The sequence below is a fragment of the Oncorhynchus mykiss genome, chromosome 32, assembly GCF_013265735.2.
Source record: "Oncorhynchus mykiss isolate Arlee chromosome 32, USDA_OmykA_1.1, whole genome shotgun sequence".
Lineage (NCBI taxonomy): Eukaryota > Metazoa > Chordata > Actinopteri > Salmoniformes > Salmonidae > Oncorhynchus > Oncorhynchus mykiss.
In genome coordinates, this window is record NC_050572.1 from 13657720 (window position 1) to 13678245 (window position 20526).

The 20526-nt window shown below is 44.5% G+C and overlaps 1 protein-coding gene across 1 annotated transcript in view; it reads left to right on the forward strand.

Moving 5' to 3' along the window:
• Positions 1-20526, forward strand: part of LOC110487938 (adhesion G protein-coupled receptor B2-like) — a 217402-nt gene that overhangs the window by 150132 nt on the left and 46744 nt on the right. The window contains exons 21-22 of the mRNA XM_036970608.1: positions 10854-10934; positions 18478-18517. Of these exons, the coding sequence (XP_036826503.1) occupies positions 10854-10934; positions 18478-18517 (121 nt within the window). The remainder of the gene's footprint in view (positions 1-10853; positions 10935-18477; positions 18518-20526) is intronic.

The window sequence follows — 20526 nt, forward strand, 5'->3', positions numbered from 1 at the left end:
ACTAGGCACACACACACACACACACTCATGCACACACACACACACACACACACACACACACACACACACACACACACACACACACACACACACACACACACACACACACACACACACACACACACACACACACACACACACACATGCAGCATCATCCCGGACAACCTAGACTCACTCCAATTCGCATACCGCCCCAACAGATCCACAATCTCAATCTCAGATGACACAATCTCAATCGCACTCCATACTGTCCTTTCCCACCTGGACAAAAGGGACACCTACGTGAGAATGCTGTTCATTGACTACAGCTCAGCGTTCAACACCATAGTGCCCTAAAAGCACATCACTAAGCTAAGGACCCTGGGACTAAACACCTCCCTCTACAACTGGATCCTTGACTTCCTGACAAGCCACCCCCAGGTGGTAAGGGTAGGTAACAACACATCTGCCTCTCTGATCCACAACACCGGTTCCCCTCATGGGTGTGTGCTTAGTCTCGTCCTGTACTCCCTGTTCACCTACGACTGTGTGGCCAAACACCATCATTAAGTTTGCTGATAACACAGCAGTTGTAGGCCTGATCACCGACAACGATGACACACCCTATAGGGAGGAGGTCAAAGACATGTCAGTGTGGTGCCAGGCCAATAGCCTCTCTCTCAATGTGAGCAGGACAAAGGAGATGATCGTGGACTACAGGAAAAGGAGGGCCGAACAGGCCCCCATTAACATCAACGGGGCTGAAGTGGAGCACGTTAGAGAGTTTCAAAGTTCCTTGGTGTCCACATCAAAAAACTTTCATGGTCCAAACACACCTAGACAGTCATGAAGAGGGCACGACAGCACATTTCCCCCCTCAACATTTGACATGGGACCCCGGCTACACCATTGAGAGCATCGTGACTGGTTGCATCGCCTGGTATGGAAACTGCTCGGAATCTGACCGTAAGGCGCTACAGAGGGTAGTGTGAACGGCCCAGTACGTCACTGGGGCCAAGCTTCCTGCCATCCAGGAACTATATACCAGGCGGTGTCAGAGGAAGGCCCAAAAAATTATCAAAGACTCCAGTCACCCAAGTCATAGACTGTTCTCTCTGCAATCGCACGGCAAGCGGTACAGGAGTGTCAAGTCTAGGTCTAAAAAACTCCTTAACAGCTTCTACCGCCCAGACTATTTACATTGACCCCTCCCCCCCGTTGTTTTTACACTGCTGCTACTCACTGTTTATTATCTAAGCTCTATGCATAGTCACTTTACCCCTACCTACATGTACATATTACCTGGACTAACCTGTACCCCTGCCCCCTATTGTGCACAAACATCAGGCAAATATTTGATCCATTCCGTGGCTACACAACATCTCTCTGTGTCACGCCCTGGCCATAGAGAGGCTTTTTATTCTCTATTTTGGTTAGGCCAGGGTGTGACTAGGGTGGGCATTCTATGTCCTTTTTTCTATGTTTTGTATTTCTATGTCTTGGCCTGGTATGGTTCTCAATCAGGGACAGCTGTCTATCGTTGTCTCTGATTGAGAACCATACTTAGGTACCTTTTTCCCCCACCTGTTTTGTGGGAAGTTAACTTTGTCTTTGTTCAGGGCACATGGCCCAAAGCTTCACGGTTTTGTTCTCTGTCTCTCCCCCCGATATGATATGCATCACTTCATTGTTTATTGAGTAAACATATCGTTGAACATTAATGGACAAAAACTTTAAGTCATACAGTATATGTTAAATCAATATCACAAAAGCGTAGGATTGGAGTTGCCCAAATCCAGGAATTATTTTAGTAAATATTAAAATCTCTGTCAGGGACTGAACCTAATCCCTAATAGCTGCAGCACAACGGGCAAGCGGATGATGTTGTCTCTGGGATGGAGAGAGACGTGGAGAGGAGAAGAGGGAGAGGAAAGGGGGAGAGAGACTGTGTAAAAAAGTTGCAGAGAGGAATAGAGGCACAGAGGCAGAGGGAAGACGGGGATGGGGTTGAAAGAACATAGAGTTTGTGAATCTATAGAGAGGGTGTGTTGCAGAGTGACACGATGTGTGTATCAGAACGAGGGAGGGAGGGAGGGAGTTAAGGTCTGTGGAGTTCTGTGGAAAATGTAATTTACCCGAAAGGGAGTTAGAGAACATGGATGTATAGAAAATGTGATTAGCAGGAAAAGGGGAGGGAGAGAAATGGATCGAGAAATTAGGAAAGGAACATGTATGTATGAAAATAATGATTGTCGCAGAGAGGAAAGGAGCGAGACAAAAAGATGGAGGTAGGGAGGGAAAAATAAATGTCAAGAAAAGGAGAAAGGGTTAATGAATAACACAAAGGGAGAACATTTAGAACATGTGGAGGAAGGAAAGTGTGAAGATCGGGAGAAAGACAAATGTAGAGGGAGAGAGAGAATGTGAGAGAGGGAGGGTGAGGGAGCGAGTATAGATCCATAGGAAACCCATTTGACTTTGAAATGAGAAGTATGCAGCCATCAGAGTACCAACTCACCCAGCAGGGGATGAGGAAAGCAGAGTTAACATAGAGAGGATGGAGAGAGAGAAAGAAATACAGAGAGAGAGATGCAGAGAGCGAGGGGAGGAGATAGATGGAGAGAGAGATGAGAGAGAAGGATATAGAAAGATGCAGAGAGCGAGGGAAGGAGATAGATGGAGAGAGAGAGCGAGAGAGAGAGAGCGAGAGGGATAGAGAGAGAGAGAGAGAGAGAGAGAGAGAGGGAGAGATGGAATGAGCGGCGATACTCCAGTGAATGCACTATTCATCTGACACGGGCTCTGATCCAACATGCAGTCTCTCTCTCTCTCTCTCTCTCGCTCTCTCTCTCTCTCTCTCTATCTCTCTCTCTCTCTCTCTCTCTATCCCTCTCGCTCTCTCTCTCTCTCTCTCTCTCTCTCACACACACACACACACACCGAACACCCGCTGTGAGTGAAGATGGCTTTTCTTTGGCGCTGCGGCTCACTTCAGTGTTCTGTTCTCAGATTCCACTCATAGGGTGGTAATTTGTTGTCCTACTCAGCAGCCACTCAGATGAAAGTCAGTCATTTGTATGCTCAGGTGAAAATATGGTTGTCTTGATATCCTGGAGGGATGAAAGGACACAGATTACATATTAGCAGGGTTTATTGAGTCAGACAAAACAACCACACAAAATCAAACTGAATTAAGGTGCATTTAAAATAGTAACACACTTTATAGTAAAATAATATAAATGAAGGAGATACAAATATACGCAAAATAACTGAATGCGTATATGGTAAAATACAGGTTTGGTCAGTGTAGTCTCAGTGTGTCAGTGTAGTCTCAGTGTGTCAGTGTAGTCTCCATGTGTCAGTGTAGTCTCAGTTTGTCAGTGTAGTCTCCATGTGTCAGTGTAGTCTCAGTGTGTCAGTGTAGTCTCAGTGTGTCAGTGTAGTCTCAGGGTGTCAGTGTAGTCTCAGTGTGTCAGTGTAGGCTCCATGTGTCAGTGTAGTCTCAGCGTGTCAGTGTAGTCTCCATGTTTCAGTGTAGTCTCCATGTGTCAGTGTAGTCTCAGTGTGTCAGTGTAGTCTCAGTGTGTCAGTGTAGTCTCAGTGTGTCAGTGTAGTCTCTGTGTGTCAATGTAGTCCCTGTGTGTCAGTGTAGTCTCCGTGTGTCAGTGTGGTATCCGTGTGTCAGTGTAGTTTCCGTTTGTAAGTGTAGTCTCAGTGTGTCAGTGTAGTCTCAGCGTGTCAGTGTAGTCTCAGTGTGCCAGTGTAGTCTCAGTGTGTCAGTGTAGTCTCAGTGTGTCAGTGTAGTCTCAGTGTGTCAGTGTAGTGTCAGTGTAGTCTCAGTGTGTCAGTGTAGTCTCCACGTGTCAGTGTAGTCTCAGTGTGTCAGTGTAGTGTCAGTGTAGTCTCAGTGTGTCAATGTAGTCTCAGTGTGTCAGTGTAGTCTCAGTGTGTCAGTGTAGTCTCAGTGTGTCAGTGTAGTCTCAGTGTGTCAGTGTAGTGTCAGTGTAGTCTCAGTGTGTCAGTGTAGTCTCCACGTGTCAGTGTAGTCTCAGTGTGTTAGTGTAGTCTCCTTGTCAGTGTAGTCTCAGTTTGTCAGTGTAGTCTCCGCGTGTCAGTGCAGTCTCAGTGTGTCAGTTGTCTCCGCGTGTCAGTGTAGTCTCAGTGTGTCAGTGTAGTCTCCGTGTCAGTGTAGTCTCCATGTGTGAGTGTAGTCTCAGTGTGTGAGTGTAGTCTCAGTGTGTCAGTGTAGTCTCAGTGTGTCAGTGTAGTCTCCATGTGTCAGTGTAGTCTCAGTGTGTCAGTGTAGTCTCAGTGTGTCAGTGTAGTCTCAGTGTGTCAGTGTAGTCTCAGTGTGTCAGTGTAGTCTCAGTGTAGTCTCAGTGTGTGAGTGTAGTCTCAGTGTGTGAGTGTAGTCTCAGTGTGTGAGTGTAGTCTCAGTGTGTCAGTGTAGTCTCAGTGTGTCAGTGTAGTCTCAGTGTGTCAGTGTAGTCTCCATGTGTCAGTGTAGTCTCAGTGTGTCAGTGTAGTCTCCATGTGTCAGTGTAGTCTCAGTGTGTCACTGTAGTCTCAGTGTGTCAGTGTAGTCTCAGTGTGTCAGTGTAGTCTCAGTGTGTCAGTGTAGTCTCAGTGTGTCAGTGTAGTCTCAGTGTGATATGTGTATGTGTATGCATGCTTGCACGTCTCCTATCCATGTTATTAAGCTCGTTACACACGACAATATTTTTGGTAACACACTAAACACATTTCTTTGTACGACATCCCAATGTTCGTAGGAAGTTTTGGGACTCATTGTGTATAGTGTTAATATTAATTATCTCTGTCTCAACATGATGTGGGAGGCAATGTGGGTGTAAATGGAATACTGTACGCACTAATCAAATCAAATCAAATGTATTCATAAAGCCCTTTTTACATCAGTAGATGTCACAAAGTGCTATACAGAAACCCAGCCTTATACTACAAACAGCAGCAATGCAGATGTAGAAGCACGGTGGCTAGGAAACACTCCCTAGAAAGGCTGCAACCTAGGAACATACCTAGAGACGAAGCAGGCTTTGAGGGGTGTCCTCTTCTGGCTGTGTCGGGTGGAGATTAAATGATTGCATGGCCGTTAAGGCCAGATACTTCTTCAAGATGTTCAAATATTCATAGATGACCAGCAGGGTCAACTAATAATCCCAGTGGTTGTAGAAGGGGCAAAAGGTCAGCACCTTATATGTAAATGTCAGTGTACTTTTCAAGTCAAATCAAGTGTTATTGGTCGCATACACATATTTAGCAGATGTTATTGTGGTTGTAGTGAAATACTTGTGTTCTTAGCTCCAAAAGTGCAGTAGTATGTAACAATTCACAACAAAACACACAAATCTAAAAGTAAAAGAATGGAATTAAGAAATATATCAATATTAGGAAGAGCAATGTCGGAGTGGCATTTACTAAAATACAGTTGCATACTGTGTACCGACTAATCAGTGATACAGCCCAACAGGACGCTCTCAATTGTGCATCTGTAAAAAGTTTGTGAGGGTCTTAGGGGCCAAGTCAAATTTCTTCAGCCTCCTGAGGTTGAAGAGGCGCTGATGCGTCTTGTGTACTACACTGTCTGTGTGGGTGGACCATTTCAGTTTGTCAGTGATGTGTACGCCGAGGACCTTGAAGCTTTCCACCTTCTCCACTGCGATCCCATCGATGTCAATAGGGGCCTGCTCCCTCTGCTGTTTCCTGATGTCCACGATCAGCTCCTTTGTTTTGTTGACAAGGGGGGAGAGGTTATTTTCCTGGGACCACTCCGCCAGGGCCCTCACCTCCTCCCAGTAGGCTGTCTCATCATAGTTGGTAATCAGGCCTACTTCTGTTGTGTTGTCTGCAAACTTGATGATTGAGTTGGATGCGTGCGTGGCCACGCACCATTGTGGGGCCCCAGTGTTGAGGATCAGCGACTGGAGGTGTTGTTTCCTATCTTCACCACCTGGGGGCGGCCCGTCAGGAAGTCCAGGACCCAGTTGCACAGGGTGGGGCTCAGACCTAGGGACCCCAAGCTTAATGATGAGTTTGGAGGGTGCTATGGTGTTGAAGGCTGAGCTATAGTCAATGAACAGCATTATTACATAGGTATTCCTCTTGTCCAGATGGGATTGTGCAGTGGGATGGCGATTGCATCGTCTGTGGATCTATACCTCTGTGTTGTTGTTTGTGTCGCACTGCTTTGCTTTATCTTGGCCAGGTCGCAGTTGTAAATGAGAACTTGTTCTCAACTGGCCTACCTGGTTAAATAAAGGTGAAATTAAAAAAATTAAAAACTGCTGAATTGAAGGCCGTCTTGGGGAATAGTGCTTTTAAGCTAGCTCTGCGACCGTATCAAAAATACTTATTGCATTGTTTTTATTCTCCTCAATCAGGTTGGGAAAGTAAAGTAATCTGATCGAGCAGCAGTGAGGGCTCTTCGATACTGCACGGTACTGTGTTTCCAAGCTAGTCGGAAGACTTACAGTTTGATGGAGCGCCATTTCCGTTCCAATTTTCTGAAAGTTTGCTTCAGGGCTCAGGTATTTTTTGTATACCAGAGAGCTAAATTCTTGTGACAAATTGTTTTTGTTTTAAGAGGTGCGGCTGCATCTAGGGTATTACGCAAGGTTAAATGCTCGGTTAGATGGTTATGTAAGGTGCCTCGCTAGGAGGTGGGTGCAAGAGTCAGGAGCAGGAGAGCATTGAGGTCCAAATAGAAAATATTTATTTGGAAGTCCCAAAACACACAAAACTGGTCGGGAAGCAAACCCAACGAAGGCGCCCAACAAAACAGGAATTCGATGTGAGGAACAGGAGGAAAAACTATCTACTCCTAAATAATTCACAATGGCACAAACGACCGTGAGAATAGCCTGTGGCGCAATCTAGTACACGCCCCAAACAAACACAGAAATAATCCTGCACAAAACACCAGCAGGCAATGAGGTTAATAAACCAACAGAAATTAACTCAATGGAACACAGGTGTAAGAAACAAGACAGAACCAAACGAAAAATAAACATGGATCAGTGGTAGCTAGTAGGCAGGCGACGACGACCGCAGAGCACCTCCCGAACAGGGAGAGGAGCCACTCTCGGTGGAAGTCGTGACAGGTTAACTGTTAAGTCGTGACAGGTTAACTGTTAAGTCGTGACAGGTTAACTGTTAAATCGTGACAGGTTAACTGTTAAATCATGACAGGATAACTGTTAAGTCGTGACAGGTTAACTGTTAAGTCGTGACAGGTTAACTGTTAAGTCGTGACAGGTTAACTGTTAAATCGTGACAGGTTAACTGTTAAATCATGACAGGATAACTGTTAAGTCGTGACAGGTTAACTGTTAAGTCGTGACAGGTTAACTGTTAAGTTGTTACAGGTTAACTGTTAAGTCGTGACAGGTTAACTGTTAAGTTGTTACAGGTTAACTGTTAAGTCGTGACAGGATAACTGTTAAGTTGTTACAGGTTAACTGTTAAGTCGTGACAGGTTAACTGTTAAGTCGTGACAGGTTAACTGTTAAGTCGTGACAGGTTAACTGTTAAGTCGTGACAGGTTAACTGTTAAGTCGTGACAGGTTAACTGTTAAGTCGTGACAGGTTAACTGTTAAGTCGTGACAGGATAACTGTTAAGTCGTGACAGGTTAACTGTTAAGTTGTGACAGGTTAACTGTTAAGTTGTGACAGGTTAACTGTTAAGTCGTGACAGGTTAACTGTTAAGTTGTTACAGGTTAACTGTTAAGTCGTGACAGGATAACTGTTAAGTTGTTACAGGTTAACTGTTAAGTCGTGACAGGTTAACTGTTAAGTCGTGACAGGTTAACTGTTAAGTCGTGACAGGTTAACTGTTAAATCATGACAGGATAACTGTTAAGTCGTGACAGGTTAACTGTTAAGTCGTGACAGGTTAACTGTTAAGTCGTGACAGGTTAACTGTTAAATCGTGACAGGTTAACTGTTAAATCATGACAGGATAACTGTTAAGTCGTGACAGGTTAACTGTTAAATCATGACAGGATAACTGTTAAGTTGTTACAGGTTAACTGTTAAGTCGTGACAGGTTAACTGTTAAGTCGTGACAGGTTAACTGTTAAATCGTGACAGGTTAACTGTTAAATCATGACAGGATAACTGTTAAGTCGTGACAGGTTAACTGTTAAGTCGTGACAGGTTAACTGTTAAGTCGTGACAGGTTAACTGTTAAATCGTGACAGGTTAACTGTTAAGTCGTGACAGGTTAACTGTTAAGTTGTTACAGGTTAACTGTTAAGTCGTGACAGGTTAACTGTTAAGTTGTTACAGGTTAACTGTTAAGTCGTGACAGGATAACTGTTAAGTTGTTACAGGTTAACTGTTAAGTCGTGACAGGTTAACTGTTAAGTCGTGACAGGTTAACTGTTAAGTCGTGACAGGTTAACTGTTAAGTCGTGACAGGTTAACTGTTAAGTCGTGACAGGTTAACTGTTAAGTCGTGACAGGTTAACTGTTAAGTCGTGACAGGATAACTGTTAAGTCGTGACAGGTTAACTGTTAAGTTGTGACAGGTTAACTGTTAAGTTGTGACAGGTTAACTGTTAAGTCGTGACAGGTTAACTGTTAAGTTGTTACAGGTTAACTGTTAAGTCGTGACAGGATAACTGTTAAGTTGTTACAGGTTAACTGTTAAGTCGTGACAGGTTAACTGTTAAGTCGTGACAGGTTAACTGTTAAGTCGTGACAGGTTAACTGTTAAATCATGACAGGATAACTGTTAAGTCGTGACAGGTTAACTGTTAAGTCGTGACAGGTTAACTGTTAAGTCGTGACAGGTTAACTGTTAAGTCGTGACAGGTTAACTGTTTTTCGTACTCCAACATCCTTGGGTAGGTGGAGGGAGTCTGGAAGGGCATCTAGGAATCTTTGGGTTGTCCGACAATTTATAGTGCTGCTTTTGATAATCCTTGTCTGGGATCTGAGCAGATTTGTTGCGATTGCAAACGTTATAAAATGGTGGTCTGATAGTCCAGTATTATTAGGAAGAACATTTAGATCCACAATATTTATTCCACTACCTAGCTTTAGCTCACTTAATGAAAGTTTCAGAGAATAGCAAACAGCATTATAGAGCACTGTGGCTCTGGAGTCAGTTACCAGTCATATCTCAATTTGGATAAAATCTCATCTTCCTAACACAACCCTCAGTAGACTGGCTGCCTATCTAGATTCAACAGTGTTGTACACTGCCTTTTTCTGCTCTTTATCTCTGTTTCTATGTATCTCTCTCTCTCTCTCTCTCTTTCTCTCTCACACTCTCTCTCCCGCGCTCACTGCCTCACTCTCTCTCTCACTTTATCACCAGGGTGGCAGGGTAGCCTAGTGGTTAAAGTGTTGGACTAGTAACCAAAAGGTTGGAAGTTCAAATCCTCAAGCTGACAAGGTACAACAAATGTGTCTTTCTGCCCCTGAACAGGTAGTTAACCCACTGTTCCTAGGCTGTCATTGAAAATAAGAATTTGTTCTCAACTGACTTGCCTATATTTCTCTTCCCTCACTTTCTTTCTCTTTGAATGTTTTCAAAGAGTGCTTGAATACAACAATCAAACAATTACTTGGCATTTATTTATATAGTGCAGTTCTAATGCTATAAAGAACAATACATGTTCATGACAGGGTAATACCCCGTGTTCTACCGTGTTCTACCCTGTTCTACCATGTTCTACCCTGTTCTACCGTGTTCTAGTCTCTTACTAAAATCAATAACCTAATATAGATGATCAAACATTCGCAAGATAATATATTTGTTTGTAAAGGTTACATACTCAATTAACACGTGTAGAGTACTGTATGTATGAACATAGCCTAATCTCTATGATAGTCTTAATGTAGCTAAACTCATTTTAAAACTACAATAAAGACTTTCACCTACCTTCCTCCCTTTCTCCCTCCTCCACTACTTCCCTCCCTCCTCCTCTACTTCCCTCCCTCCTCCTCTACTTCCCTCCCTCCTCCTCTACTTCCCTCCCTCCTCCTCTACTTTCCTCCCTCCTCCTCTACTTCCCTCCCTCCTCCTCTACTTCCCTCCCTCCTCCTCTACTTCCCTCCCCCTCTACTTCCCTCCCTCCTCCTCTACTTCCCCCCCTCCTCCTCTACTTCCCCCCCCTCTACGTCCCTCCCTCCCCCTCTACTTCCCTCCCTCCCCCTCTACTTCCCTCCCTCCTCCTCTACTTCCCTCCCTCCTCCTCTACTTCCCTCCCTCCTCCTCTACTTCCCTCCCTCCTCCTCTACTTCCCTCCCTCACCCTCTACTTCCCTCCCTCCCCCTCTACTTCCCTCACTCCTCCTCTACTTCCCTCCCTCCCCCTCTAATTCCCTCCCTCCTCTAATTCCCTCCCTCCTCCTCTACTTCCCTCCCTCCCCCTCTAATTCCCTCCCTCCTCCTCTACTTCCCTCCCTCCTCTTCTACTTCCCTCCCTCCTTCTCTACTTCCCTCCCTCCCCCTCTACTTCCCTCCCTCCTCCTCTACTTCCCTCCCTCCTCCTCTACTTCCCTCCATCCTCCTCTACTTCCCTCCCTCCATCTCTACTTCCCTCCCTCCTCCTCTACTTCTCTCCCACCTCATCTACTTCCTTCCCTCTTCCTCTACTTCCCTCCCTCCTCCTCTACTTCCCTCCCTCCCCCTCTACTTCCCTCCCTCCTCCTCTACTTCCCTCCCTCCTCCTCTACTTCCCTCCCTCCTCCTCTACTTCCCTCCCTCCCCCTCTACTTCCCTCCCTCCTCCTCTACTTCCCTCCCTCCTCCTCTACTTCCCTCCCTCCCCCTCTACTTCCCTCCCTCCTCCTCTACTTCCCTCCCTCCTCCTCTACTTCTCTCCCACCTCGTCCATCTCTTCCAGGTTCAAGACGCAGTGCGCTGTCGGATGGGGGGATGTAAAGACGACAGTGAGAACTCACCGGACTCATGCAAGAACGGACAGGTGCAGATCATGGTGAATAATATTCCATTTCATCCCTTATTAGACCCATAACCACTGCTAGCCTGGTTCTATAATCAGTTTGTGCTGTCTTGCTAACTCCTGGGACCAGGCTTCTTAACCACTGCTGGCCTGGTCCCTGATCAGTTTGTGCTGTCTTGCCTACTCCTGGGACCAGGCTACTTAACCACTGCTAGCCTGGTCCCTGATCAGTTTGTGCTGTCTTACCTACTCCTGGGACCAGGCTACTTAACCACTGTTAGCCTGGTCCCTGATCAGTTTGTGCTGTCTTACCTACTCCTGGGACCAGGCTACTTAACCACTGCTAGCCTGGTCCCTGATCAGTTTGTGCTGTCTTGCCTACTCCTGGGACCACGCTACATACAGATGAATGATCTTTATTTGAGCCAGTTTGCTACAGCAGGAAAGTAATCCTGAAGCAAGAGGATGTGTGAATTACCGTGTGGTTTATAATTAATGGACATATTTTGTAGGAGTTGACACATTTTTAATTGGGAAAATTAATTAATTTTTAAAGTGGAAATTACAAACTTGAGGAGCCTTTTTAAATGTGAAATATACTATTACTCTGCCTTTCCTGTAGTGCAGGAAAATTCCTGCAACAACAAGATGATCGAATTAAGATACAGCATCTGTAACCACTGCTAACCTCATCCCTGATCAGTTTGTGCTGTCTCACTAACTCCTGGGACCAGGCTACTTAACCACTCCTGGCCTGGTCCCTGATCAGTTTGTGCTGTCAGGCTACATAACCACATCCTGCTGGTCCTAAAACGTCTCTGTTTCTGTTCTCCAAATTCTGCTCTTCACTAACTATATTAATGCCCAATCCCAAATTGACCACATCTCCTTGTGGGGTTCTGAGAGGATTTGACAGGTGTTGATTTGGGATTGGGAATCCTAACCCCATCATTTGTTCAGTCCCTCCTAAAGATATTTTATAATCCCACCTGTAATTTGTTGTTTTCATATTTTCATTTCATATTTTTATTAACATGGCAGTCAGTGCGGCAGGTTGGTTCACCCCAAATGAAAGCCCTCATCATTATGCACAGGGCGTGTAAGGTAAAGCTCACATAAGGTTATACATAAGGTTACTTTGTCCAAAATCATGCTAATAGCATTGTAAATCATAAAGACATGAAGTGCCTCCCAATGTCAACCAGGTCACAACGCTCTGCAATATTCATTAGTTATAGAAGTTCCTACGTTGAACCCTCCATCCCCTTGGATTTTGTTATTCACACAGTCATATACTGTAGTGTTTTGGTCTCTTGAATGGACCTCTAGGAAGGTTAGGAGGCTGAAGCTTCACCTTAGATTACCTATACCAGCAACAACACAAATGCAAAGTTGTTTAAAGTGTAGTGTTGAGGAGGAATGGGTGGGTTGGTGTCATAACTGTAGGGTCCAGAGGTTTTCGTTGCTGTTTTTCCTGGTCACATCACAGTTAACAAGTAGAGATGTACTTGTCTTTTAAATCCATAGTCTGACAATAAACTCATCTCAATCCACTTGAAGTAATGATTAGGCTTTTTGATTCATATCAAAAGCAGTCATATCAAATGAATTGGTGAATCCAAAGTGTTTCCAAATAGCATAATCCAGAATGAATCCCTCTCTCCAAAAGGCTCAAGGTGACTGAGTGCACAGGGAAAAGTTTTCTTGAACCCATTTGCCATAAAGCCTTCAAAAACCTGTCATAGCCATGATACACTATATTTACAAAAGTATGTGGACACCCCTTCAAATTAGTGGATTCAGCTATTTCAGCTAACACCGTAAATGACAGATGTATAAAATCGAACACACAGCCATGCAATCTCCTTAGACAAACATTGGCAGTAGAATGACCTTACTGAAGAGCTCAGTGACTTTCAATGTGGCACAGTCATAGGATGCCACCTTTCCAACAAGTCAGTTTGTCAAATACAAAAATGTCTGCCCCGGTCAACTGTAAGTGTTGTTATTGTGAAGTGGAAACATCTAGGAGAATGCAACGTCAGCACAAGAAGTGTTCATCATGAGCTTATTGAAATGGGTTTCCATGGCCAAGCAGACACACACATGCCTAAGATCACCATGCGCAATGCAAAGCGTTGACTGGAGTAAGGTGAAGCTCACCGCCATTGGACTCTGGAGCAGTGGAAATGCCTTCTCTGGAGTGATGAATCATGCTTCACCATGTGGAAGTCTGACGGATGAATCTGGGTTCGGCAGATGACAGGAGAACACTACCTGCCCTAATGCATTCTACCAACTGTAAAGTTTGGTGGTGGAGGAATAATGGTCTGGGGCTATTTTTTTGTTACAATGAAGGGAAATCTTAACACTACAGCATACAATGACATTCTAGATGATTCTGTGCTTCCAACTTTGTGGCAACAGTTTGGGGAAGGACCATTCCTGTTTCAGCATGACAATACACCGTGTACAAAGCGAGATCCATACATAAATGGTTTGTTGAGATCTGAGTGGAAGAACTTGACTGGCCTGCACAGAGCCATGATCTAAACCACATATAACACCTTTTGGATGAATTAGAATGCCTACTGTGAGCCAGGCCTAAACACCCAACCTCACTAATGCTCTTGTGGCCGAATAGAAGCAAGTCCCTGCAGCAATGTTCCAACATCTAGTGAAAAGCCTTCCCAGAAGAGTGGAGGCTGTTATAGCAGCAAAAGGGGGGACCAACTCCGTAGTAATGCTCATGATTTTGGAATTAGATGTACGACGAGCAGGTGTCCACATACTTTTGGTAGTGTATGACATAACAGCCATAAAAGTATTAAGTAGGCCTTGTGAAAAGTGTTACCATAAACTCACTAGAGAGGATAGGAGGACATCTTGAGAGATAGGTGTACATTTTGAGATGATAGGTGTACATTTGGAGAAGATAAGAGGACATAATGAGTAGATAGGAGGACATATTGAGAAGATAGGAGGATGTTGAGAAGATTGGAGGACATATTGAGAAGATATGACATCTTAAGACAATAGGGGGAAATCTTGAGAAGATAGGAGGACATATTGAGAAGATAGGAGGACATAATGAGAAGTAGGGGAGGACATCTTGAGAAGATAGGAGGACGACATATTGAGAAGATAGGAGGACATATTGAGATGATAGTAGGACACTGAGAAGACAGGAGGACATATTGAGAAGAAAGGATATCTTGAGAGTAATCAGTCTTCAGACTAGAGTACATGTTAAATGAGATGAACCACCATTAAACCATTATGGTAGTTAGTTTGGACTGGCTTGGTCCTTCCCATTCTCCCCTCTATTGTCCTGTCCTCCACTTCCCCTCTCTCATCTATCCTCCTCTCACATATCTTCTTCATCCCACCATCAGAAGTGTCAGAACGTGTCCTACTGCGGGCAGCAGTGTGGCTCTCTGCGCTACAGCACTAGCACTGCTGGCACTGGAGCTTCTCTCTGCCCATCATCGTCATGCCACCAACAGTCACCATACCCGCCAATATGCCACCCTCACCAGGGCTTCCAACGTAGCTGCCAACAAGGCTGTTACCACAGCCTGCCTCACAACTACCACTTGAACCATGAACACGTGAACTACGCACTCAACCACACCCTCAACCACGCCTATAACCACGCCCACAACCACGCCTATAACCACGCCCACAACCACGCCTATAACCACGCCCACAACCATGGACAAAACCACAAGTACCTCAACAGTAAATCAGTACGTCCACCACAGTAGATAGCTGCTGTGCCTTCTGTGTCCTAAAGTAACCAATATATACGTAGCAGTGTAGTAGAGTTATTATGTGGTAGAAAAGTACATTATCCACAAAGGTTTCCAGCAATGGTTCCCAAACTGTGGATATACCCCCTTGTGGTCCAGGAAATGTCTTTCCATTTATTTAATATAAATGGTATTAGCCTGCAAAACATAACAAATCATGTTTTATTGTGGTCCGTTGGGGGGAAAGTTTGGAAACCACAGAGCTGCACAGTAGATTAGTGACAGCAATTTTTCATAGTTTTAGCTGCTACCAGCTAAAGTTGTTTTATGGTGGTGTTTTTATATCTATATAGATGTGTTTTTAGATTAAGTTTTGGGCTCCAAATGTTGTTCTGTTCTTGCATATTTTCCAATGATAATTCAGCCGGTTGTGTTTTGGGTTATCTTGTGCTTCCAGTGTTGGCTGAACACAGGGCTAATGTGAATGCCCTCCTCAAAAACGTCTGGACAAACTGTAGTTTGTAATGATGCTGACGGTTAACCTGACTTACTTTCTACACTCAGCCTGTGCGTACGTGTGTGGGTGTGCGTACATACATGCTAAGATGATTGAGATATGGAGAGAGTGAGAGCGAAAGAGAGAGAGAGAGAGGGAGACAGAGAGAGATAGAGAGCGAGCGAGGTGAGATGAGAGTCTAAATCCTCATTTGTCCGTTTAGGCGAGAGCCATTTGTGCAGCTGTGTGATTTGCGTACTAAGAGCTTCCCTCTCCTCTGAGACGTGTATTCATTCTCTCCCTCTGTCTTTCCCTTTCAAATGTTCTCTTGCTCTTTCTGTCCCTCTATTCATCTCTCTTTCTTTCTCTCCCTCTGTCTTTCTCTCTCTTTCTCTTTAACTCTCCCCTTCTCTCTGCCTTTCCCCTCCCTCCATCTTCTTCCATGTCTTGGTATTTTGGGGTATTTTGTTAGGATCCCCATTAGCTGTTACAAAAGCAGCAGTTACTCTTCCTGGGGTCCACATCTATCTCTTACTCCCTCTTCTTCTCTCTCTTTCACTTTCCCTCCCTCCCTCCCTCCCTCCCTCCCTGCCCCCCTCTCTGTCGTGGCCAAAATGCTTTATACTTTAATATCCAAACAAAGGCTTTTGTGAGTGGGTTCCATGGAGGACGCTAGGCGGATTGTTGCTGTGGGGAGAGAGGCCTGGGTCTGCATGGCAATGTGGTGCAACGTTCATTTCACTTTCAAGTTTGAGAGGTTTGCAGGGAGGCCATTTTGGAATGGAACACTGGAACCGTCCCTCATTGAATCCAAGCAATCTGTTTGTGTGGTGCTGTTTGTGTGGTGCTGTTTGTGTGGTGCTGTTTGTGTGGTGCTGTTTGTGTGGTGCTGTTTGTGTGGTGCTGTTTGTGTGGTGCTGTTTGTGTTGGTTCTTTTACAAAGTAATTTGTTCGAACCAATCAAAGTTGAGGGGAAATTATTTATTGAAGGTTACAAAAGACAAGCTGATGGAAACAAGAGCAGGAGGCATTATAGTAGGTAGAGGTGGTGTTATGTTTGGAGACAGAAAGGTAGAGCTGGTGTTAGGTAGAGCTGGTGTTAGGTAGAGCTGGGGTTAGGTTTGGAAACAGAAAGGTAGAGCTGGTGTTAGGTTTGGAAACAGAAAGGTAGAGCTGGTGTTAGGTTTGGAAACAGAAAGTTAGAGCTGGTGTTATGTAGAGCTGGTGTTATGTTTGGAGACAGAAAGGTAGAGCTGGTGTTAGGTAGAGCTGGTGTTAGGTTTGGAGACAGAAAGGTAGAGCTGGTGTTAGGTAGAGCTGGTGTTAGGTAGAGCTGGTGTTAGGTTTGGAAACAGAAAGGTAGAGCTTGTGTTAGGTTTGGAAACAGAAAGGTAGAGCTGGTTTTAGGTAGAGCTGGGGTTAGGTAGAGCTGGTGTTAGGTTTGCAAACAGAAAGGTATAGCTGGTGTTAGGTTTGGAAACAGAAAGGTAGAGCTGGTGTTAGGTAGAGCTGGTGTTAGTTTTGGAAACAGAAAGGTAGAGCTGGTGTTAGGTAAAGCTTTTGTTGGGTTTGGAGACAGAAAGTTAGAGCTGGTGTTAGGTTTGGAAACAGAAAGGTATAGCTGGTGTTAGGTAGAGCTGGGGTTAGGTAGAGCTGGTGTTAGGTTTGGAAACAGAAAGGTATAGCTGGTGTTAGGTTTGGAAACAGAAAGGTAGAGCTGGTGTTAGGTAGAGCTGGTGTTAGTTTTGGAAACAGAAAGGTAGAGCTGGTGTTAGGTAGAGCTGGTGTTAGGTTTGGAGACAGAAAGTTAGAGCTGGTGTTAGGTTTGGAAACAGAAAGGTATAGCTGGTGTTAGGTAGAGCTGGGGTTAGGTAGAGCTGGTGTTAGGTTTGGAAACAGAAAGGTAGAGCTGGTTTTAGGTAGAGCTGGGGTTAGGTAGAGCTGGTGTTAGGTTTGGAAACAGAAAGGTAGAGCTGGTTTTAGGTAGAGCTGGGGTTAGGTAGAGCTGGTATTAGGTTTGGAAACAGAAAGGTAGAGCTGGTTTTAGGTAGAGCTGGGGTTAGGTAGAGCTTGTGTTAGGTTTGGAAACAGAAAGGTGGAGGTAGTGTTATTGGTCCGGCATCTTCCGGGTTTGGCCGGGTTAGTCCGTCATCGTAAAATAAGAATTGAGAATTTAACTGACTTGCCAGCAAATCTTATGTAGCACCATTAGAAAGATGTAATCTAACATCTCTATCTCTAAATCATCATCTGTAGGACCATTAGAAAGGTGTATTCTAACATCTCTGTATCTAAATCATCATCTGTAGGACCATTAGAAAGGTGTATTCTAACATCTCTATCTCTAAATCATCATCTGTAGGACCATTAGAAAGGTGTATTCTAACATCTCTGTATCTAAATCATCATCTGTAGGACCATTAGAAAGGTGTATTCTAACATCTCTGTATCTAAATCATCATCTGTAGGACCATTAGAAAGGTGTATTCTAACATCTCTGTCTCTAAATCATCATCTGTAGGACCATCAGAAAGGCCTAATCTAACATCTCTGTATCTAAATCATCATCTGTAGGACCATTAGAAAGGTGTATTCTAACATCTCTGTCTCTAAATCATCATCTGTAGGACCATTAGAAAGGTGTATTCTAACATCTCTGTCTCTAAATCATCATCTGTAGGACCATCAGAAAAGCCTAATCTAACATCTCTGTCTCTAAATCATCATCTGTAGGACCATCAGAAAAGCCTAATCTAACATCTCTGTCTCTAAATCATCATCTGTAGGACCATCAGAAAAGCCTAATCTAACATCTCTGTCTCTAAATCATCATCTGTAGGACCATCAGAAAAGCCTAATCTAACATCTCTGTCTCTAAATCATCATCTGTAGGACCATCAGAAAAGCCTAATCTAACATCTCTGTCTCTAAATCATTATCTGTAGGACCATTATAAAGGTGTATTCTAACTGTGTATTATTATGTTATTTTCATCTTTCAAAAGCACTTCTCCTCTCATCTTCAGTCATCTTCAGTCATTTCTGTTTCATCTGTGAGGGTCTTCCCCTGTTTGCTAGGGCTGTCTGGCTTCAATATGGCTGTCTGGCATCAATATGCAATGGAAATGAATCGCTGTCTCTTGATGTTGTGTTAGTTAGAATAGAATATTAGACTGTATTATTCTGTTTCCCAATGTTGCCCCAAAACCATACTATAACTATTACACACACAAACACACACACACACACACACACACACACACACACACACACACTGCTGTGTAACTGTCTCTCTTCTGCCCCATGCTCTCTGCCAGTCGGACTTTGAAAAAGATGTGGACCTGGCATGTCAAACAGGTAGGATCTCTCTCTCTCACTCTCCATCTCTCTCACTCTCACTCTCACTCTCACTCTCCATCTCTCTCTCTCTCTCTCACTCCATCTCTCTCTTCTCTCTCTCTCTCTCTGTCTCTCTCTCTCTCTCTCACTCCATCTCTCTCTCTCTCTCGCTCTCTCTCTCACTCATCTCTCTCTCGCTCTCTCTCTCTCACTCCATCTCTCTCTCTCTCCATCTCTCTCTATCTCTCTCACCCCTTCTCTCTCTCTTTCTCTCTCCCTCTATCTCTCTCTCCCCCTTTCTCTCTCTCCCTCTCTTGCTCACTTTCCATCTCTCTCTTTCTCCTTCTCTCGCCCCTTTCGCGCTCTCTCTCTCGCTCCCTCTCTCTCTCTCTCTCTCTCTCTCACGCTCTCTCTCACTCTCTCTCTCTCTCTCTCTCTCTATCTCTCTCACCCCTTCTCTCTCTTTCTCCCTCCCTCTTGCTTCCCTCTCTCTCTATCTCGCTCCCCCCTCTCTATCCATCACTCCCCCTTCTATCTCTTTCTCTCTCTCTCTCTCTCTCCCCCTTTCTCTCTCTCCCTCTCTCGCTCACTTTCCATCTCTCTCTTTCTCCTTCTCTCGCCCCTTTCGCTCTCTCCCTCTCTCTCCCTCTCTCTATCACACTCTTTTGTATCAGTCTAACATGCTGTCAATGTGCCCATGGGGAGCACTACGCTGTAGCTAAGGCTTGCTTGTCTGAATGTAAATGCAGTGATGGGAACAATTGAGTCTCGGAATTCAATCATGAGCGGTACTATTTTGCCCTGTCAATCACACTGATTTCATCCAATGGGATCTCTCCGACTTGAAGGAATGAATCTGTTATTGGCTGAGCTCGGTAGCCCTTGAATCAGTTCAGAGCCGCAATGTTCCCCATCACTGGAATTTAGATGTGTGTGTCTGTGTGTGCGTGTGTGCGTCTGTGTGTGTCTGTGTGTGTGTGTGTGTGTGTGTGGGTGATGTATGTAACACTGTGGACGTAAATTAACACCCAGCCATGGTTACTTTCCCCCCTCCACCCTTGCAGAGAGAGGACACCCATGTAAGTCTGGCACCAGCCTGACCCTCATAACACAGTCAATCACTAATGGCCCAACTCTAATTTGAGATCTACATCAAACTCCTGACTCAAACTTTCATGCAAATCTTGTAGGACGTGAAACGCTGCAGGGATGCAGTATTATGTGTTTGTAGATTTAAGGTGGTCTCTGATTGAAGGCCCTGTTCATTAGAACAACGGAGTATTGTACTCCCTGACGAAGGCTATGCCAAGAATGTTCTCTGATGTAGTTCTATCGAACACGCTATTGTAATAATATAATGTAAAAACACGCAAATTATTCTGCCTTGATTCTTCTTCTTTTATCTCTCATTAACATCAATACACAGAAACTGTATGAAACTTTGAGCTACTTACCTTGCAGATTGTCCTAAGTTAATTGTGGCCCAGCAGTGACCACTCTAAACTCTGACGCTGTGTGCATGTAATTCAGCATGACTGTGTGACTGCGAGGTGAGACCCATGGTGGTACACCTTCGGACTGCATTCAATCAAAAAAACATTTACTGGATTGATTGAATGTGGCCCATTGAGTGACCATATTCAATCTGACCGGTATAAACCTGATTTGGTGACCAGGTTAGCATGAATGTGTTATTAATATGTATGCAGGGTTAAACATGTTGCTCTAGTCCAGGGGTGGGCATCTCCAGTCCTCCAGGGTCTGGTTGGCGTCACACTTTGTCTCCATTCCTAGCAAACACAGCTGATAAATCAAATTCAATTCTAAACTGAAGATCCTGATTAGGTCATTATTGGAGGCAGGTGTGTTAGCTGGGGCTGGGGCACCAATCAGGCCCTGGAGGACTGGCGTTGCCCATCCCTTGTCTAGTTGAACTGGTGTTCTGACTATATACAGTAGGCCATGGTATTCTGACCTTGTATGTCTGTCTGTTGCAATGACTAAGGCTACGCCTCAAATTACACCCT